This window comes from Myotis davidii, unplaced genomic scaffold, assembly GCF_000327345.1.
Source record: "Myotis davidii unplaced genomic scaffold, ASM32734v1 scaffold18, whole genome shotgun sequence".
Lineage (NCBI taxonomy): Eukaryota > Metazoa > Chordata > Mammalia > Chiroptera > Vespertilionidae > Myotis > Myotis davidii.
Genome location: NW_006292696.1, coordinates 1501666 through 1516518, shown reverse-complemented (window position 1 = coordinate 1516518; position 14853 = coordinate 1501666). Strand labels below are relative to the sequence as shown.

At 53.9% G+C, this 14853-nt stretch overlaps 1 protein-coding gene across 2 annotated transcripts in view; it reads left to right on the top strand.

Moving 5' to 3' along the window:
* CAMK2A (calcium/calmodulin-dependent protein kinase II alpha) overlaps positions 1-14853 on the top strand; it is a 57250-nt gene that overhangs the window by 17402 nt on the left and 24995 nt on the right. For both annotated transcript variants that reach the window (XM_006766241.2, XM_006766242.2), the window contains exons 3-9: positions 3630-3689; positions 9023-9077; positions 9853-9918; positions 10032-10104; positions 12971-13073; positions 14311-14394; positions 14529-14623. In XM_006766241.2, the coding sequence (XP_006766304.1) occupies positions 3630-3689; positions 9023-9077; positions 9853-9918; positions 10032-10104; positions 12971-13073; positions 14311-14394; positions 14529-14623 (536 nt within the window). The remainder of the gene's footprint in view (positions 1-3629; positions 3690-9022; positions 9078-9852; positions 9919-10031; positions 10105-12970; positions 13074-14310; positions 14395-14528; positions 14624-14853) is intronic.

The window sequence follows — 14853 nt, the reverse complement described above, 5'->3', positions numbered from 1 at the left end:
GCAGAGAGCCTGGAGCTGCCTGATTGTATCCCCGCAGCCCCCCCACCTCTGCTCTGTCCCACCGCACCCTGCTGGCCCCCGTAACCTACCCCACCCACCCCTGCCTGCTGAGCTCTGCACAGGGCTGGTCCCCACAACCCCAACATCCTGGAGGCCTGCCCCCAGGGAGGGAGGGGGAAGGTTCACAAGGCATGTTGTGGGCATTGGGGGGCGACCCTGCCAGGGCTGCAGACTTGCTTCTCTCAGACCTCTCATCATCGTGGGACTCTACTGAGCTGGATGAGTGGATTTAGCAATGAATTAATTATTAGAGTGGGAGGCAAGAGGGTGTAGTCTTTGTGAACATGGATTGAGGTCTGAGCTCGGCCAATTCTTAGCTCTGGGATCTTCGGCCAGCTGGGCTCTAAGCCCTGGGAACGCGGTAGTGACTGACAGACAAGCTCTTGCTCTCATGGCACCTGTTTTCAGGAAGGGGGACTGAAAAGAGCATTAAACACAGACAGATAAGCTGGGCAATCTCAGGAAGCGACGAGTGTTGTGAAGAAAATAAGACAAGGTAACGGGGAAGTGATGGGGCAGGAGGGACACTCAGAAAAAAAGAAGGATGCAGCCACGAGAAGGCCCAGGATACGAGCATTCCAGGCAGAGGGCACAGCAAGTGCAAAGGCCCTAAGGAAGGGTTTGGTGTGCTTGAGGCTCAGAAGGAGACCAAGGTGGCTGGAACTTCAAGGCCAAGATGAGGCAGGACCCAGCAGGATCTTGGCTGTAGTGAGGAGTTTGGACTGTATTATAAGGACATTAGGAAGCTGTTGGGGAGTTTGAAGCCTGGCAGTGACAGGATCTATTTTATATTTTAACTAGAGGCCTGGTGCACAAATTTGTGCATGGATGGGGTCGGGCTGGCCCGCCCCGATCGAGGCCAATTGGGGCCAGGACAGTGAGGGGGAGGGGCCAGAGGAGGTTGGCCAGCCTGCTCCAGCCCTGATCGGGCTGGTTGGCTGGCCACAGTGCATGTCATGGCAACCACTTGTTCTGGGTTCTGGTCGTTCTGGTCATTCCGGTCACTTGGCTTTTATATATTTAGACAAGAGCTCCTTGGCTGCTAAGGACTTTTGACAGGTTAGGGTTAGAGGGTGTGTCCAGGAGTGGATTCTCAGAGCTCTGAGTTCTAATAAGGCTGGACCATCTAGCTGAGTGAGTTTGATAAAGTGACTGCTTCTTTATCACTGTGCCTCAGTTTCCCCATCTACATAACAGAATGAGGCCTCAGAGGTCAAGAGAAATACAATCCCTACATTTCTTGAGGTTTTCTGTATAGCATTAGAAAATGAGAACATTTTCAAACAGAGTTACAAAAATTATTGTGTAACATGTATGTTTCTATTCAAGTTAATGCTTTTAGCAAGTGGCAATGCAGTGTAACTGTCCTACACACACGATGATTACAAGATTTATAAAAACGATTAGTCCCTAGCATTTCCTGCAGTGAGGTCTGGTGACCAGGCACAAGTTAGCTGCATGACCAACGGTTTCTTCTTCCATTCCTGGGCATAATTCTGTTCCTGGCTAAGCTCACATGGAGGAAACACCGGAATTCTGAATCTGCCCCTCCCCATGTGTAGCCTGAGCCAGAAGGCCCCCAGCCCTCACTGATAGGCCCAACTTTGACCTGTCTGATTTCTGGCTCTGCTGGAGATGGAGGGATGAAGGGACAGGGTATGGAGCAGGGGGTGGGCCCAGCCTTCCTCAGCAGATGGGGATTCCCCTCCTTTGCCTTGGCATTGCCCTTCCCCCACCCTAAAGGGTAAAGAAGAAGGCTGGGAGGGAAGGGGAGTTGGGGCGATGCCCCTGGGTCCACCTCCCCTCCTTAGCCTGCAGCTGGTCGTTAGCTGGGGAGTTGAGCTTACACTCTATGAAAACTTGATTGGATTTAATTGCTTTGCTGATGGAAAAGCCACATTTCAGTATTGATCTTGGCTTCTGCAGCCCTTGGAGGATGGCCAGTGATTGTTCTCATGGAGGGGGCAGGGAAAGGGGGGCTGGCTGCCAGGGGGCAAGGGCTGGGACTCCATCCTCATTGTCCTCCCTGGTGCTTACCTGCTCTGAAGAGGCCCTTGGGAGACCAGGGTTCTAGTCCTGGCTCCACCTCTGAGTGTCTTTGTGAGAGCCCTCCTGTGGGGCTCGATTTTCCCCTTTGAGAATGGGGGGCAGGCAGAGGTGGTGGGGATTTGTCAGGGCGTGGAGAACAGTATAGCACAGGGCTTTAAACTCCCTCCTGGAGTCTGGCTGCCCGGGTACAACACATGGCTCCACTGCTCACCACGGGCGTGACTTTGGGCAGGTGCTTACCTCCCTGAACCTCTGTTTCTTCCTCTTAAAAGGCAGAATAGTAATTACACCCCCTCAAAGGGTTGCAGTGAGGGCTTGACAAGCATATAAAGCTCTCTGCACAGTGCCTAGCACATGGTGAATATTCTACATTTGTAATTGGCTCCGTTTTATTGGTGTTGTTTTTTTAATTAAGGCATCAACGACCGAATTGTGCGTAAAGCACCAGGAAAGGAATTAGAAAATACATTTCCAGTCCCAGTTCTGCCACTGATGAGGCCCCGGCTTCTTGGGCTGCAGTTTCCTCATCTGTAAAGTGGGGTCCTTGATGTCCACGGCCAGGGTGTTGGGAGGACTGAATGGGGTATGACTTGCCCAGCAGCCTCAGGGGGCAGATCCTGAACCAGGCCTCTCTCCCAGGTGAGTGGGGAGACCCAGGGGGTTTGGACAAAAGTCCTGGAAGGCAGGTGTGAGAGCTCTGGCTCAGCCACATACAAGTTCTACCCTGCATTTTTTGGGGGGCTCTTTGTGTCCTCTGCACAGAAGATGTCTTCTGCAAATTAATATAGCTCTTCTGCAGAGAATACCCACTCCCTCAGAAGGGTTCACTCATTTCATCATTTGTTTTCTTTATTCAGTTATTTTTTGAGCACCTACTATGTGCCAGGCATTTGGGTAGATGCCAGGAGTGCAACAGAGACCAAGTCTCCGCACTCAAGGGTAGAGATATCAACGAGAAAGAGTTAGATGTGCTATCCAGGGGCCCTGAGAGCACAGAGGAGGGGCCCACCAGCCTGGCAATCAGGGCAGGCTGCCAGGAGAGGGTGACATTAAGGGCGGGTAGGAGTGAGTGATGGCCAGTGAACAACCAGTAGGAGGTTGAGGGGGTGTGTTCCAAGCCGAGGGAATCGCTGTGTGAGGGCCCCATAGTGAGAGGACTGAGCAGGATGTGCCCAGAGAAGGGAACTTCAGCGGTTCGTCTGGCGGGAGCGTGGTGTGAGGGGCAGCACTGGAGGAGGGGCAGCAGGAGCCTGGCCTGGCTTCATGGAGTTTGGGTCCAATACAGGGAGGGCTCAAGGATGCTCTTCCTTTGAGGCCCTAGAGCCTGAGGCCCACAGAAGGGAAGGGACTTCTGTATCGTTGCAACCCGGCCTCTCTCTCACTGCCCGGATAAGCCAGAGCCATTCCTGAAAGGGCCGGGGCTGCCCTGGGAGATGGTGATCATAAGAGGGAGACATCGAGAGGGTGGAGGCTCCTCCTCACCTGGGGCTCACCTGGGCGTCTCTCTATCCCTGTTTCAGACCATCAGAAGCTGGAGCGTGAAGCCCGCATCTGCCGCCTGCTGAAGCACCCCAACATCGGTAAGTTCTAGGGGGCAAGTGAGGGTGCAGGGTGGGGCTTGGCCTTGCTCCCCTGCCCATCTTGGTGTGTGTGTGTGTGTGTGTGTGTGTGTTTTGCTGATAGGGTGGGGAGGCAGCTGCTCTCTTTTCTGGGGATGGCGGCAAGGGAGATGGGAAAAGGGGGTGTCTTTGATGGTTTCCACATTTTCAGAGACCAGCTTGGTTGGGGGGAAGGTGAAGAAGGGGCCCTTCCTCGCAGCCCACGTTGCCGGCAGCCTCCTTCAGAAAAGCTGTTTCAGGAAAACTCCCGAAGCCTTTCATCTCTCCGGAGAGACAAAAATAGGCCGAGCTTGGCCTTGGCCAGTGCAGCCCACTTCCCTAACCCACCCCCATGCTGAGTCAGCCTGGCACGGTGGTCCTGCCCACCTACCTAGCCCTGTGGCTGCCCTGCCCCTTCAAGGCTAGCAGCAAGGTGGCCCCTGCCCAGGGATAGAATGCATCCAGAGGCTGTGTGGAGGGGCGGGGCCCAGGGCAGGCCGGGCTCGCCTCCCCACCCCTGCACAGTCTGAGGGGTTGTGTCCCTGCCCATCAGGGTTCAGAGTCCTGAGGGAAAGAAGTACAGATTCTAGATATAGTTCTGCAGGAAATGGCTGTGTGACCTTGGGTAGGAGCACTACCCTCTCTGAGCCACTTTCTCCCACCTTCACAAGGAGAGTGCTGTCGGACCCACCTGAGCATCGTGTTAACCAGTAGATTCTGGTTCGGCAGATCTGGGTCTGGGTGGGGCCCAAGACTTAGCATTTCTAACGTGCTCGGAGGCAATGCCAAGGATGCTGGTTCAGACCGCACGCTGAGGAGCAAGGCCTCGGTGCCCTCTAAGGACTGTACCCACTCTGACTGCCACCACACCGTCTCCCTCCAGAGAAGTGTTTCTCTGTGCCCAGGGCCCCAAGGGTTAACTCTTCTGCTGGAGAGAAGCATCTCCATCTGCTATTTATACCCCGAAAGCACCTCCCCTTCCCTGGGCCTGGGAAGGGGAGCAGGGCCGCACAAACAGCAGCAGCCCTGGAGGCTCCAGCGCCAGAACCAGAGAAGGGGCGGCTGGTGGGAGGAACTCTGATTGGACTCTGGTCCCTGGTCTGCTCCTGGCCTCACTGTGCGGCGCCCTCCCATGCTCCAACTCCCCAACGGTACCTCGGAGGAGGTTGTGAGTGATCTCCGACTACAACATCCCACAGTTCCTCTAAAGGAGGTGTGAGTGTGTGTGTGTACACGCGCGTATGTGTTTTGCTACTTCATTGTCGCTGTCTCAGGTCAATGCTGCCTCCTCCAATTTGCACCCCATCTCCCTCTCATTCCCAGCTATAATGGGGAGCAGTAAATATGGGTTCTGGGGCTGACAGACTGTAGCTCTCTGTATCATTACCACATGCAGACCCCAGAAGACCACCCCAAGGAGCAGGGGACACCCTGAGGGTTTACCAGGTCACTTGGGATGCCAGGCACTGGGTGGAGTATCTTGCCAGCTCCCTTGCTGTTAGGAGAGGAGGCTCAGAGAGGTTATGGAATTCACTCGAAGTTACACAGCTTGTAAGAGGTGTTGCTGGGAGGTGAACCCAGCAAGTCCGACTCCAGGGCCCTTCTCAATCATTCTATTTAGCGTCCCAAGTGGACCCCAGGGGTGTGCTGTCAAGGGAGGCGTGTGGATAGGGGGAAAAGTACTTCCCTTCAACTTCTAAGAGAAAAATGATAACTGTTAGAACTACGACAGGAATGTCAGAGATTCGTGAGTTCAGCCACATAAATGAAAACTAGGTTACAGAATGTTTGTTCTATGACAATGTTTTAAGAATTCAAAAAAGTGACAGCATAATTCACTGGGCACAGACATGCCAATCTCTGCACCGGGGGTGGGACTGTCATGTAGCCCGTGGTCCTTGGATTCCGCTGTCCTCCTGGGCGCTGGGCTGAGCTTGTCGTCAGGGAGGCCTCTACCGATGGGAGGGGAGGTGGAGGGGAGGTTTTGTGTGTGAGAACAGCAGTGAGAAGAGGCGCTGTCTGCTGGGCTCCGAGCGGTGTCGGCCACCCCCCAGGGACCGAAGTTGACTCCAGAGTTCTCCCTGGATCGGGCTGGAGTCCAGCCCCCATTGCTCACCTGGCTGCTCAGAGGGGCAGCCTTTTACAATCAGCACAAAGGCACCGTCTGAGCTGAAGTCAGCTCTTCAGAAACAACACCCCCATCCAGTTCTGTCCGTTCCCTCGAACCCCGAGGACCCTCTCTCAAGGGGCTGAGGCTCCTAGTGAGAGGGTGGACCTGGAACCCCATCTCTTTGGAGCTCCCCGCAAATGGCTGTGGGGCAGACCCCAGAAGGCCTTTCTGAGATGGTTCTGGCTGCAACTTGGCTTCTTGGAGCTTCTCACGCTCAAGAAAGGGGAGTGAAAACCTCTCCCACCTGCTGGAGCAGAGGAGGTAGGAAGGAGTCTATCGCCGAGAGTCTACCCAGTGGTTCTCAACCTTGGCTGCACATTAGAATCACCTGGGAATCATCCAGAATGAGGCCCAGAAATCAGGATTTTAAAAAGATTCCCAGGTGATTCTGGTCTACCCAAAGGAAGGTGGGAGAGAAAAATGTCTTTTTTTTGGTTGTTAATCCTCACCTGAGGATATTTTTCCCATTGATATTTAGAGAGAGTGGAGAGGAGGTGGGGAGGGAGGAAGGGGGAGAGAGAGAGAAAGAGAAACATTGATGTGAGAGAGGCACATCAATTGGTTGTCTCTCGCCTTGACAGGGCCAGGGATGGAACCTGCAACTTAGGTACATGCCCTTGACTGGGAATCGAACCGGAAACCCTTTGGTGTGCGAGCTGACACTCTAACCACTGAGCACACTGGCCAGGGTGAAAAGCGTCTTTTCCCACCCTTGGCCTTGATACACTAACAATGAAAGTTTATTGTCCATAAGTGAGAAGACAAATAATTTAAAAAGTATCTCCTATAACCTCAGCAGCTAAGACTGTATGATTATGCTTCCATATGATAGCTAATGCCTGTACCTCTCAAGGACATCTATACATCTCTCCTTGGGTCTGGTTTCCTTGAGGCATAGCCCGAGGCAGGGATTTAGGTACTTGTACTCCCAGCAGAGACCTGTAAGGGATGGGGATGGGGGAGCAGGAAGGAGAAGGGGAAGGAATGGCCTGAGGTCAAGTCTAACTGACTTAATCCCAGGTGAGGGGTGCAGTGGGGAGGCCTCTGGAGCATAAGTTCCATCTTGGAGTTGTCCCTCCTTAAGGCAAGGAGACTGGACCTTTGCAGCGACCTTGCCTCCTCACATTCCTCAGTCATTGGCTGGAAGCTGCAGGTCACCTGCTGGGCAAGGTGGCTCCCTCAGCAGTGGGCAGTTCTCCAGAAAGGAAAGGCAGCTGTGTGCTGTGAGCAGGCCGCCTTCCCAGCAGCGGCAGGTGGCTGCACCCTCTTACCGAGGGGGCCCGGGCAGAGCCCCAGTGCAGGGTTGCTACAGTCTGCACACAAAAAATGCAGAATGCTTAGTTCAAAACACATCTACCTTCTAAAAATGAAGCCTGCGTTTGCTTTGACGTGCATTCAAAAATTAAAATCAGTGAATGGATGGAGGAAGGGATATAAATGTAGTTTGGCAAGTATAAGGAAACATTAATGGTAGAACCCAGGTGGTGGGCACATGGGTGTCCACTTGACTATACATTTAAAATTTTTATAATAAAGTGTTGATTAAAAAATCAAAACAGGATTATATTATATGTCCTCAGAGGCAACCTGCTTTTTAGCTTTGCTTTGAAATAGATTTAAAACATCTTTCAGGCATTATTTATAAACATATATCATCATTTAAGAATTAAACATTTTAAAAATTTAATCTTGTGTCCCTTTCCTCCTCCTCCATCTCTGGTCCCCATCTCCCCTTTCCCCAGAGTAGGCACCCAGTCTGGGGTATTTGATGCCTGTTTCTCCAAACTTTTATGTGCAGATATGAGAGCCATAAAGAATTTAGGGGAGTCAGTATTGAGTCAGAAATCCATGTACATGGCAAAAATTCCAATGGCATTTGGAATGGGTTCACAGTGAACAGTAAGTCTCACCTATCCATGACCCTTGTTCCTCTAATTCCCCTCCCCAAAGCACCCCAATGCCCACATCTCCATCTCCTCCAGGGAGACGTCTGACATATACAAGCTTAAATGTATCCTTGAGAAAAGGACAACGCACACAGTTTTGCATTTTGCTTTTCACCAAACAACATAATTGAGAGCTGATTCCGAACGAGTGAATAGATAACCACCGCGTGATCTTCACAGCTGGGTAATTTCCCATCGTGCGATCCATCATAATCCTCTGGCCTGCACCCGCTCGGTGCACATTTCTAGGTTGTAGCGCAGGGGAGGGTGTGAGCCTGTCTGGGGAGAACCTGCGCTTGGCTGGCAGGGTGCAGACCCCCGAGTCAGCCCCAGGCTTCGGGCCCCTTGTTTCAGAAGCTCAGGGGTTATTTTTGGGAGCCCTGGGCTCCTGGGACCCTGGCTCTGTTCTTGGTAAATGAGGTATGAAGGGAGGACAGTTTTTCAGCATGCCAGAACTCGGGGACTGCTGTCACTGCCGCCTCCACATACTCTATCATCTGCTCAGACCTGGAAGCAGATTGGGGATATTCACTTGGCCAGGGCCAGCACTGAGTGAGCACCGACTGTATGCTTCCAAGTCCAAGAGTCTCATTCTCATTGTCCAGGCAAGAAACGAGAGGCTCAGAAAGGTTTAGCAACTTGCCCAAAGGCACACAGCCAGCAAGTGGCAGAGATTGGAGCTATAGGATCATTCCATGATGCTTGTCTGCCCAGAAAGGAAATGGAGAGGTGGGGCGTGGAGGAAACCAAACTTTGACCAAAAAAAAAAAGGGGGGTCTGCCCAGCCAGTGTGGCTCAGCAGTTGAGTGTGTCGACCTACGAACCAGGAGGTCATGATTCAATTTCCAGTCAGGGCACATGCAGGGTTGCGGGCTTGATCCTCCATTTGGGCTGTGCAGGAGGCAGCCAATCAATGATTCTCTCTCATTATTGATGTTTCTATATCCCTCTCCCTTCTTCTCCGAAATCAATCAAAATATATTATATTAAAAAGGGGGGTCTGTTGTCCTTAAGCCCAGGCCCTCTTGGCAGTGCCTGAAGAGCGGGAGTCACTGTTCACCTGCATTTGTCAAAGCACCTCGTACCTCATTGTGCTCAGTGACTGAGAAAAAGCAGTTGCTGCCGGAGGGATGGGGGCGGGGGCAGGGGTAGGGAGCAGTGTGCTCTCCTGTAACCAGCTGCCTTGGCTCCTCCCGCAGTCCGGCTCCACGACAGCATCTCTGAGGAGGGGCACCATTACCTGATCTTCGACCTGTGAGTTTGGGCCCATCCTGGGATGTACAGGGCACATCAGGGCAGCCCAAGCAGGGAGGACTTCTCTGGGTCTCAAATGCCCCCAGACTGGGCTGAACTCCCTCTCCTGGTAGACTTTCCTAGAAGTGGCTGCAAGTTGGTGATCCTGAAACGCCAGCACATTAGCTTTGTCTGTATTTGTGGCTACTGGTGATAGAAAGTTCCCTTTTGGAATAATGTTAAAGTTTTGAATGCCAGTCGATTGAGTGAAAAACCATAATTAAATGAGAGGCCTGGTGGTTCCCGGGCTGGAGCGGCTCTGTGATGACACTGGTCTCATTGGTAAAAAACCCCAACGGCCCTTGAGATGTTGATAAGGGGGGAGACTGTGCATGTGGCAGGGACAGCGGAGAGTGGGAAACCTCTGTGCCTTCCCCTCAGCTTTGCTGGGAACCTAACTCCACTCTAAAAATAAAGTCTATTGAACAACAAAACCAAGACCCGGCCCTTGGGCTTCTAGGAACCTAATGAATCCTAGTGATGTGTTCTGAGGGCCCCACCCTAGCTCCCACCTGGGCTTGGTCGGGGAAGAGCCAGGAGTGGGAGGGAGGGAAGTTAGTGGAAGGCTGGGCTGGAAGCCAGGAAGGGGGTTGCAGCAGGGGACATCCCTGTGAGTCCCTCCCTTTGGGGCTGAGGTTCTGAAGTCCCAGGCCCCGCCCTTAGCTCCCTGGAGACTCTTCCAGCAGAGGCGGCACCTGGGGCCTCTGTGGGAGGGTGACGGTGCCTGTGTCCCCAGGGTCACCGGCGGGGAGCTGTTTGAGGACATCGTGGCCCGGGAGTATTACAGCGAGGCTGATGCCAGGTGAGTTCCCCATTTGGCCTGGCAGGGCATCTCGCCTGCCAGCTTCTCGGGGGGGGGGGGGGGGTGTGGGGGGGCGCATCTTCACGTGGTAACACCTGCCTTTCTCTCCCCAGTCACTGTATCCAGCAGATCCTGGAGGCCGTGCTGCACTGCCACCAGATGGGGGTGGTGCACCGGGACCTGAAGGTGAGCCCCTCAGCCCGAGGGTGCAGCTCCCCAGGGACTGCTCCCCCACCCCCTGTCCTTCCCTCCACCTGCAGAGCCACCGGTGGTGTCAGATTCCCTTTAATTTCCCCTTGTTGGGCTGGATGGAGAATATTCCCCTCACCGTTCAGATAAGGAAACTGGGCTTAGGGAGGTGGAGCATCTGGGCTCGGGACCCAGGCCTCCCGGCTCCCAGCCCCACGTGCTTTGTGCCAAGCAGGTGAGACACGGCTAGAATGCCAAGCGTGGCGATGGCCTGGTCCAAATCCCAGCTGGGCCACTTTCTAGCTTCACAGTGTCAGCTTCTTTATAGTGGGTGTTGCCATAGCAACCTCTGCACAGGTTGGCGAGAATGTCAAAGGAGACAGCACAGTGCCTGGTACACAGATGCGGTTACTCTTTCCAGGTCTCTGGCAGCTGGGGGTAGGGAGGGCGGGGGGAGGATGAAAACAGTTCTTGAGGCCCTCGGGCCCTCTCTCTTTTCCCACCTGAAGAAGGAGATGGGCAGGACAAGCAGATGCGGAGTCCTGGGGTGGCATCAGCGCACCGTCTTGCTGGGTCAGCACAGACTTCACAGCTCTCCTCTGCTGGGCCTCATGGCCTCAGCAGCTGGCAGCTCATAACATCATTCCTTTTGTGCAGAGCAGGAAACTAGGCCTAAAGAGTCCCAGAGCTTTGCCTGAGAACATGCAGTTCAGTCGTGTCTGAGCTAAGACTGGAACCCTGGCTTTAGATCCCAGGCCCTGGGTGGTCTGAGGCCAAAAACCACTCAATCCAGCTCCTGCTTCTGCAGTAGCCTCTTCTAGGCGACCATCAAACTTCTGGATATCCATCAAACTTCTGCTTTTTGGTCTTCAGTGACTACAAAGTCACTTCTTACAGGGTAGCCCCTGTACCGTTGGGAAATGCTCCTTCATTCTTCCCTGCTATGGGGGTTTCCCCAGTTCTACCCTCTGGGGCCACACAGATCAAGCCTCCAGCTCGGAGCAGCCCTGGAGGCACTTGGGTGGTGTTGTGGTAGCTCCTGAGTCACCGCAGGCTGTTCTCCCACTCAGGAGAGGACTTCTAGGCCCTTCTCACCCTGGGCACCCTCTAGTCAGGCCAGGTTCCTTTTTGGGCTGAAATGCTCTGAGCAGAACCCCTGCCCACCTCTGACTGCCATGAGTAGTCCATGGCTCCTCACCTGAATGCAGGTGAGCTCCCTGCAGCTCAGTCTAGACTCATAGGCAGGAAGGTCTCTGGCCAGACGGCCGGGTGGCTCTCCCCGAAGGCCTGTTCCCATTATAGCTGCAGCCCCTGCATGGGAGGAGGGGGGCGGAGAGGCAGCACAAATTTAGGCCACTCTGGATGGAATAATTAGTTGCACATTCATCAAATCAGGGCAGGACAGCTACTGAGACCCAGGACATGTTGGGAACACAGTCCCCAGAGGACAAAAGGGGCCGTAATGAGCTATATTTGTTTGTGGCCCATCTAGCTGTGGGCAGTGAAAGGTCAGCTGTGGGACCCTCTTGGAAATCCAAGTGGAGAAGGGGTCAGAGGAAGCCAGCTGTCCCCAGGGACTTGGAGCCCAGCCCCTCCCCATGCAGGAAATGAGTACTGAGCTTATCAGGCACTTGCTGTTGCCACTGTCTGCCACCCAATGATAGGCACTATCCCCATGTTCTGGGAGGTAACGAAAGCTTAGAGAGGTGAAATAATTTATCCAAATTCCACAGCTGGGATCAGAAGCTAGGGCTATCTAACTGGAAAGTCCACGCTCTTAACTCCTCTCCGTCCTAACTAGGGCGATTTCCTTTCTTCTAGACCCAGCAGGAGACAGCAGCCTCAACACCCCAGAGGCCAGGAGGCCTGTCTGAGGCCCCCCTGACCTCCGTTCCCCATCCCTGTCTCTCAGCTTAGAGTGGTTAAGAGCCTGGCTTGGGAGCCAGACTGTGCCGTGATTCTGGATCTGTCTCTTACCAGCTCTGTGATCTTTGTCAAGTCACTTTACCTCTCTGAGCCTCAGTTTCCTCCTCTTTCTACATATGACAAACGCTTACTAAGTACCTGATATGTGCGGGCCTCTGTCTTAGGTGCTGGCGATGCTGTGGTGGACAAGACAGATAATTCACATACTACAGGGCGACAGATAATGTACAAGCACATAGACAGATGGGGGAAAAACAGTACAAATCACAATGAGATCTATGAAGGTAACAAGAAGCTAAGATAGAAGATACCTGGGGGCTCTTCACAGAGTAGTCATGGAGGGATTCCCGGAAGGGGTGACATGAGGGTGAGAGCCAGATGAAGAGAAGAGGCCGGCCCTGTGAAGCTCAGAGGGAGAACAAATTAGGCAGGGGGAACAGGAAGTGCAAAGGCCCTGAGGTGACAACTAGCATGACTATTTCAGGGCTATAAGAATAGGAATAATTATGCCTACCCCACAGAGTTGTTGAGATGACAAATGAGGTTATGTGTGCAAAGCCCTTCACCTAGTGGCTGGCACATTGTAGGAACACAGTAGATGTTGCTTCTTTTTTCTTATTGTGGTGGTGGCTGTCCCTTCCCCCATCTCCCGCCCTCCCCTCAGCCCCAGGTCCAGACCCTGAGGGGAGGGAAAGGAGGGGATGGATGGCTGGTGGAGGAAGGTTCTTACTGTTGCAGACTTGCAGTGGGGTAGTCCTCTCTCTGGGGACTAAACTCAGGGTCCTGGGGTCGGAGCTGGAGGTGGGGGCAGCGTGCCTCTGGATTATCCAGCTGCTCCACCTGTAAGCCTAGGCTCCTGGAGATGAGATCCTGAACCTGCTCACGTCCTCTGGCCCTTTCTTCCCCACCGTTCCCTCTTCTCTCTGGTCCTGGGAAGCCGGAGAACCTGCTGCTGGCCTCCAAGCTCAAGGGCGCTGCGGTGAAACTGGCAGACTTTGGCCTGGCCATAGAGGTGGAGGGGGAGCAGCAGGCATGGTTCGGTGAGTGGGGGCAGGGGGTGTTGGGGGTCAGCCTTGTGTTCATATGTTGGCCTCTAGGAACCTCTGCCCGAACAGGGGCAGGTTGGAGATGATGTTGGACCAGCCAGGGCTCAGGTAGCAGAGTTAGAGGTCCCGCCCCACCCAGCCTCTGGGTCAGTGGGTAGGGCTAGGGCAGGGACATGGTGACCAATCGAACAGAACATAGCTTCTTCACATGCACATATACCTACACTGTTGGCTAGAGGCTTCCAGGGGTTTCCCCCACATCCCGAGTGCTGGAGATTATAATCCTGACGTTACAGATGAGGAACAGAGGCTATGAAACCTGGAAAAGGTCAAAGGAGATTACGAGGGGCAGAGCAAGGTTTTAAGCTCAGATGTTCCAGCATGCTCTGAGATTTGGGCATAACTGAGTCTTTCCCGCTATCCGGGGACCCTTTTTAGTAGGCAATATTGCCCAGTGGTTAAGAGCCAGAGCTCTGGCTTCCAGTTCCGCTTCTGCTACATATGGGGTGTGTGATTGGGCCTCCTTGCACCTCTCCTAGCCTGTTTTCTCATCTGGAAAATGGGGACAATAATAGAATGTCCCTCAGGGTTGGGTGGGGGTTAAATGTGATCAGGCATAGAAAGTGCTCAGCCCTGCTTAGCATACTACTCAATAAATAGGAATCACTCTTATGATTACTTGTCCATTATTTCAATCGATCCTCCCAACAATGCTGGAAGGTATTTCAAATAGGAATCCCTAAGCCCCCATTTGACAGATGAGGAAAATGAAGCCTAGAAAAGAGACCTACCCAAGGGGTTGGGGGTAAAGACAGAGTGAGGGACAGCCTCCTGTCATCCCAGGACCAGCTCCTCAAAGGGTAGAAGTGGGCCCCAGCTCAGCGTGGGGCCTACTGGCAAGGACATTTTATCTTGAGTGCCACCAGCAATTGATTGGTAGTGGCTGCTGGGAGGATGTGCTAGAAGTTCATGGAGCTGAGTCAGGACCCCATGGGAAGGGCTCTGGGGTTGATCAGTGACTTCTGCCCTAGGCTCTGGAGTGGGGGTGGTGCCCAGTGTCCTTTGTACTTGTCTCCCATGGGCTAGAGGTGTTGCTGGCCCCATCTGAGGGCAGGAGGTGCTGTTGCCATCTCCAGGGCAGCCCTCATCCCTCCTCCAGCAGGACCTTGCATTGGTTTACTTACGTGCCACCCTCTGTGTGTGTCTGCCTGTCTGTGTGTCTGGGGAGCAGGGTTTGCCGGGACACCTGGATACCTCTCTCCAGAAGTGCTGCGGAAGGACCCGTACGGGAAGCCCGTGGACCTGTGGGCCTGCGGTGAGTCCTTCCAAAGGCCCCTCTATCCCCCTGGTCACTGGCACCTCTGGTGCCCGCTCTCCTCTTTCCCATCACTCCCCTCCCCATTGCTTCTCCTCACAAGGGGCTGAAGTTCCTCCTGGCATTCTCCCCAGGAGTCATCCTGTACATCCTGCTCGTGGGCTATCCCCCGTTCTGGGATGAGGACCAGCACCGCTTATACCAGCAGATCAAAGCCGGCGCCTATGATGTGAGTGTCACTCTTCTCTCCAGCCTCCCTGCTATCCCCGGAGCCCCTTCCAGTGAGAGCCAATGGCCAGTGAGGTCAGGACCCGAGGATGCCCCCCTCCTGCCCTCCCAGTCCATCTAGGTCTCCTTGCCACTCTCTAGCTGTGGGCCAGGGGGTGAATGGCAGGTGGAGCTCGAGGGCTGACTGAGGCCAGGCGATGAGCCGCCTGTGTCTAACGATGGGGTCTAGCC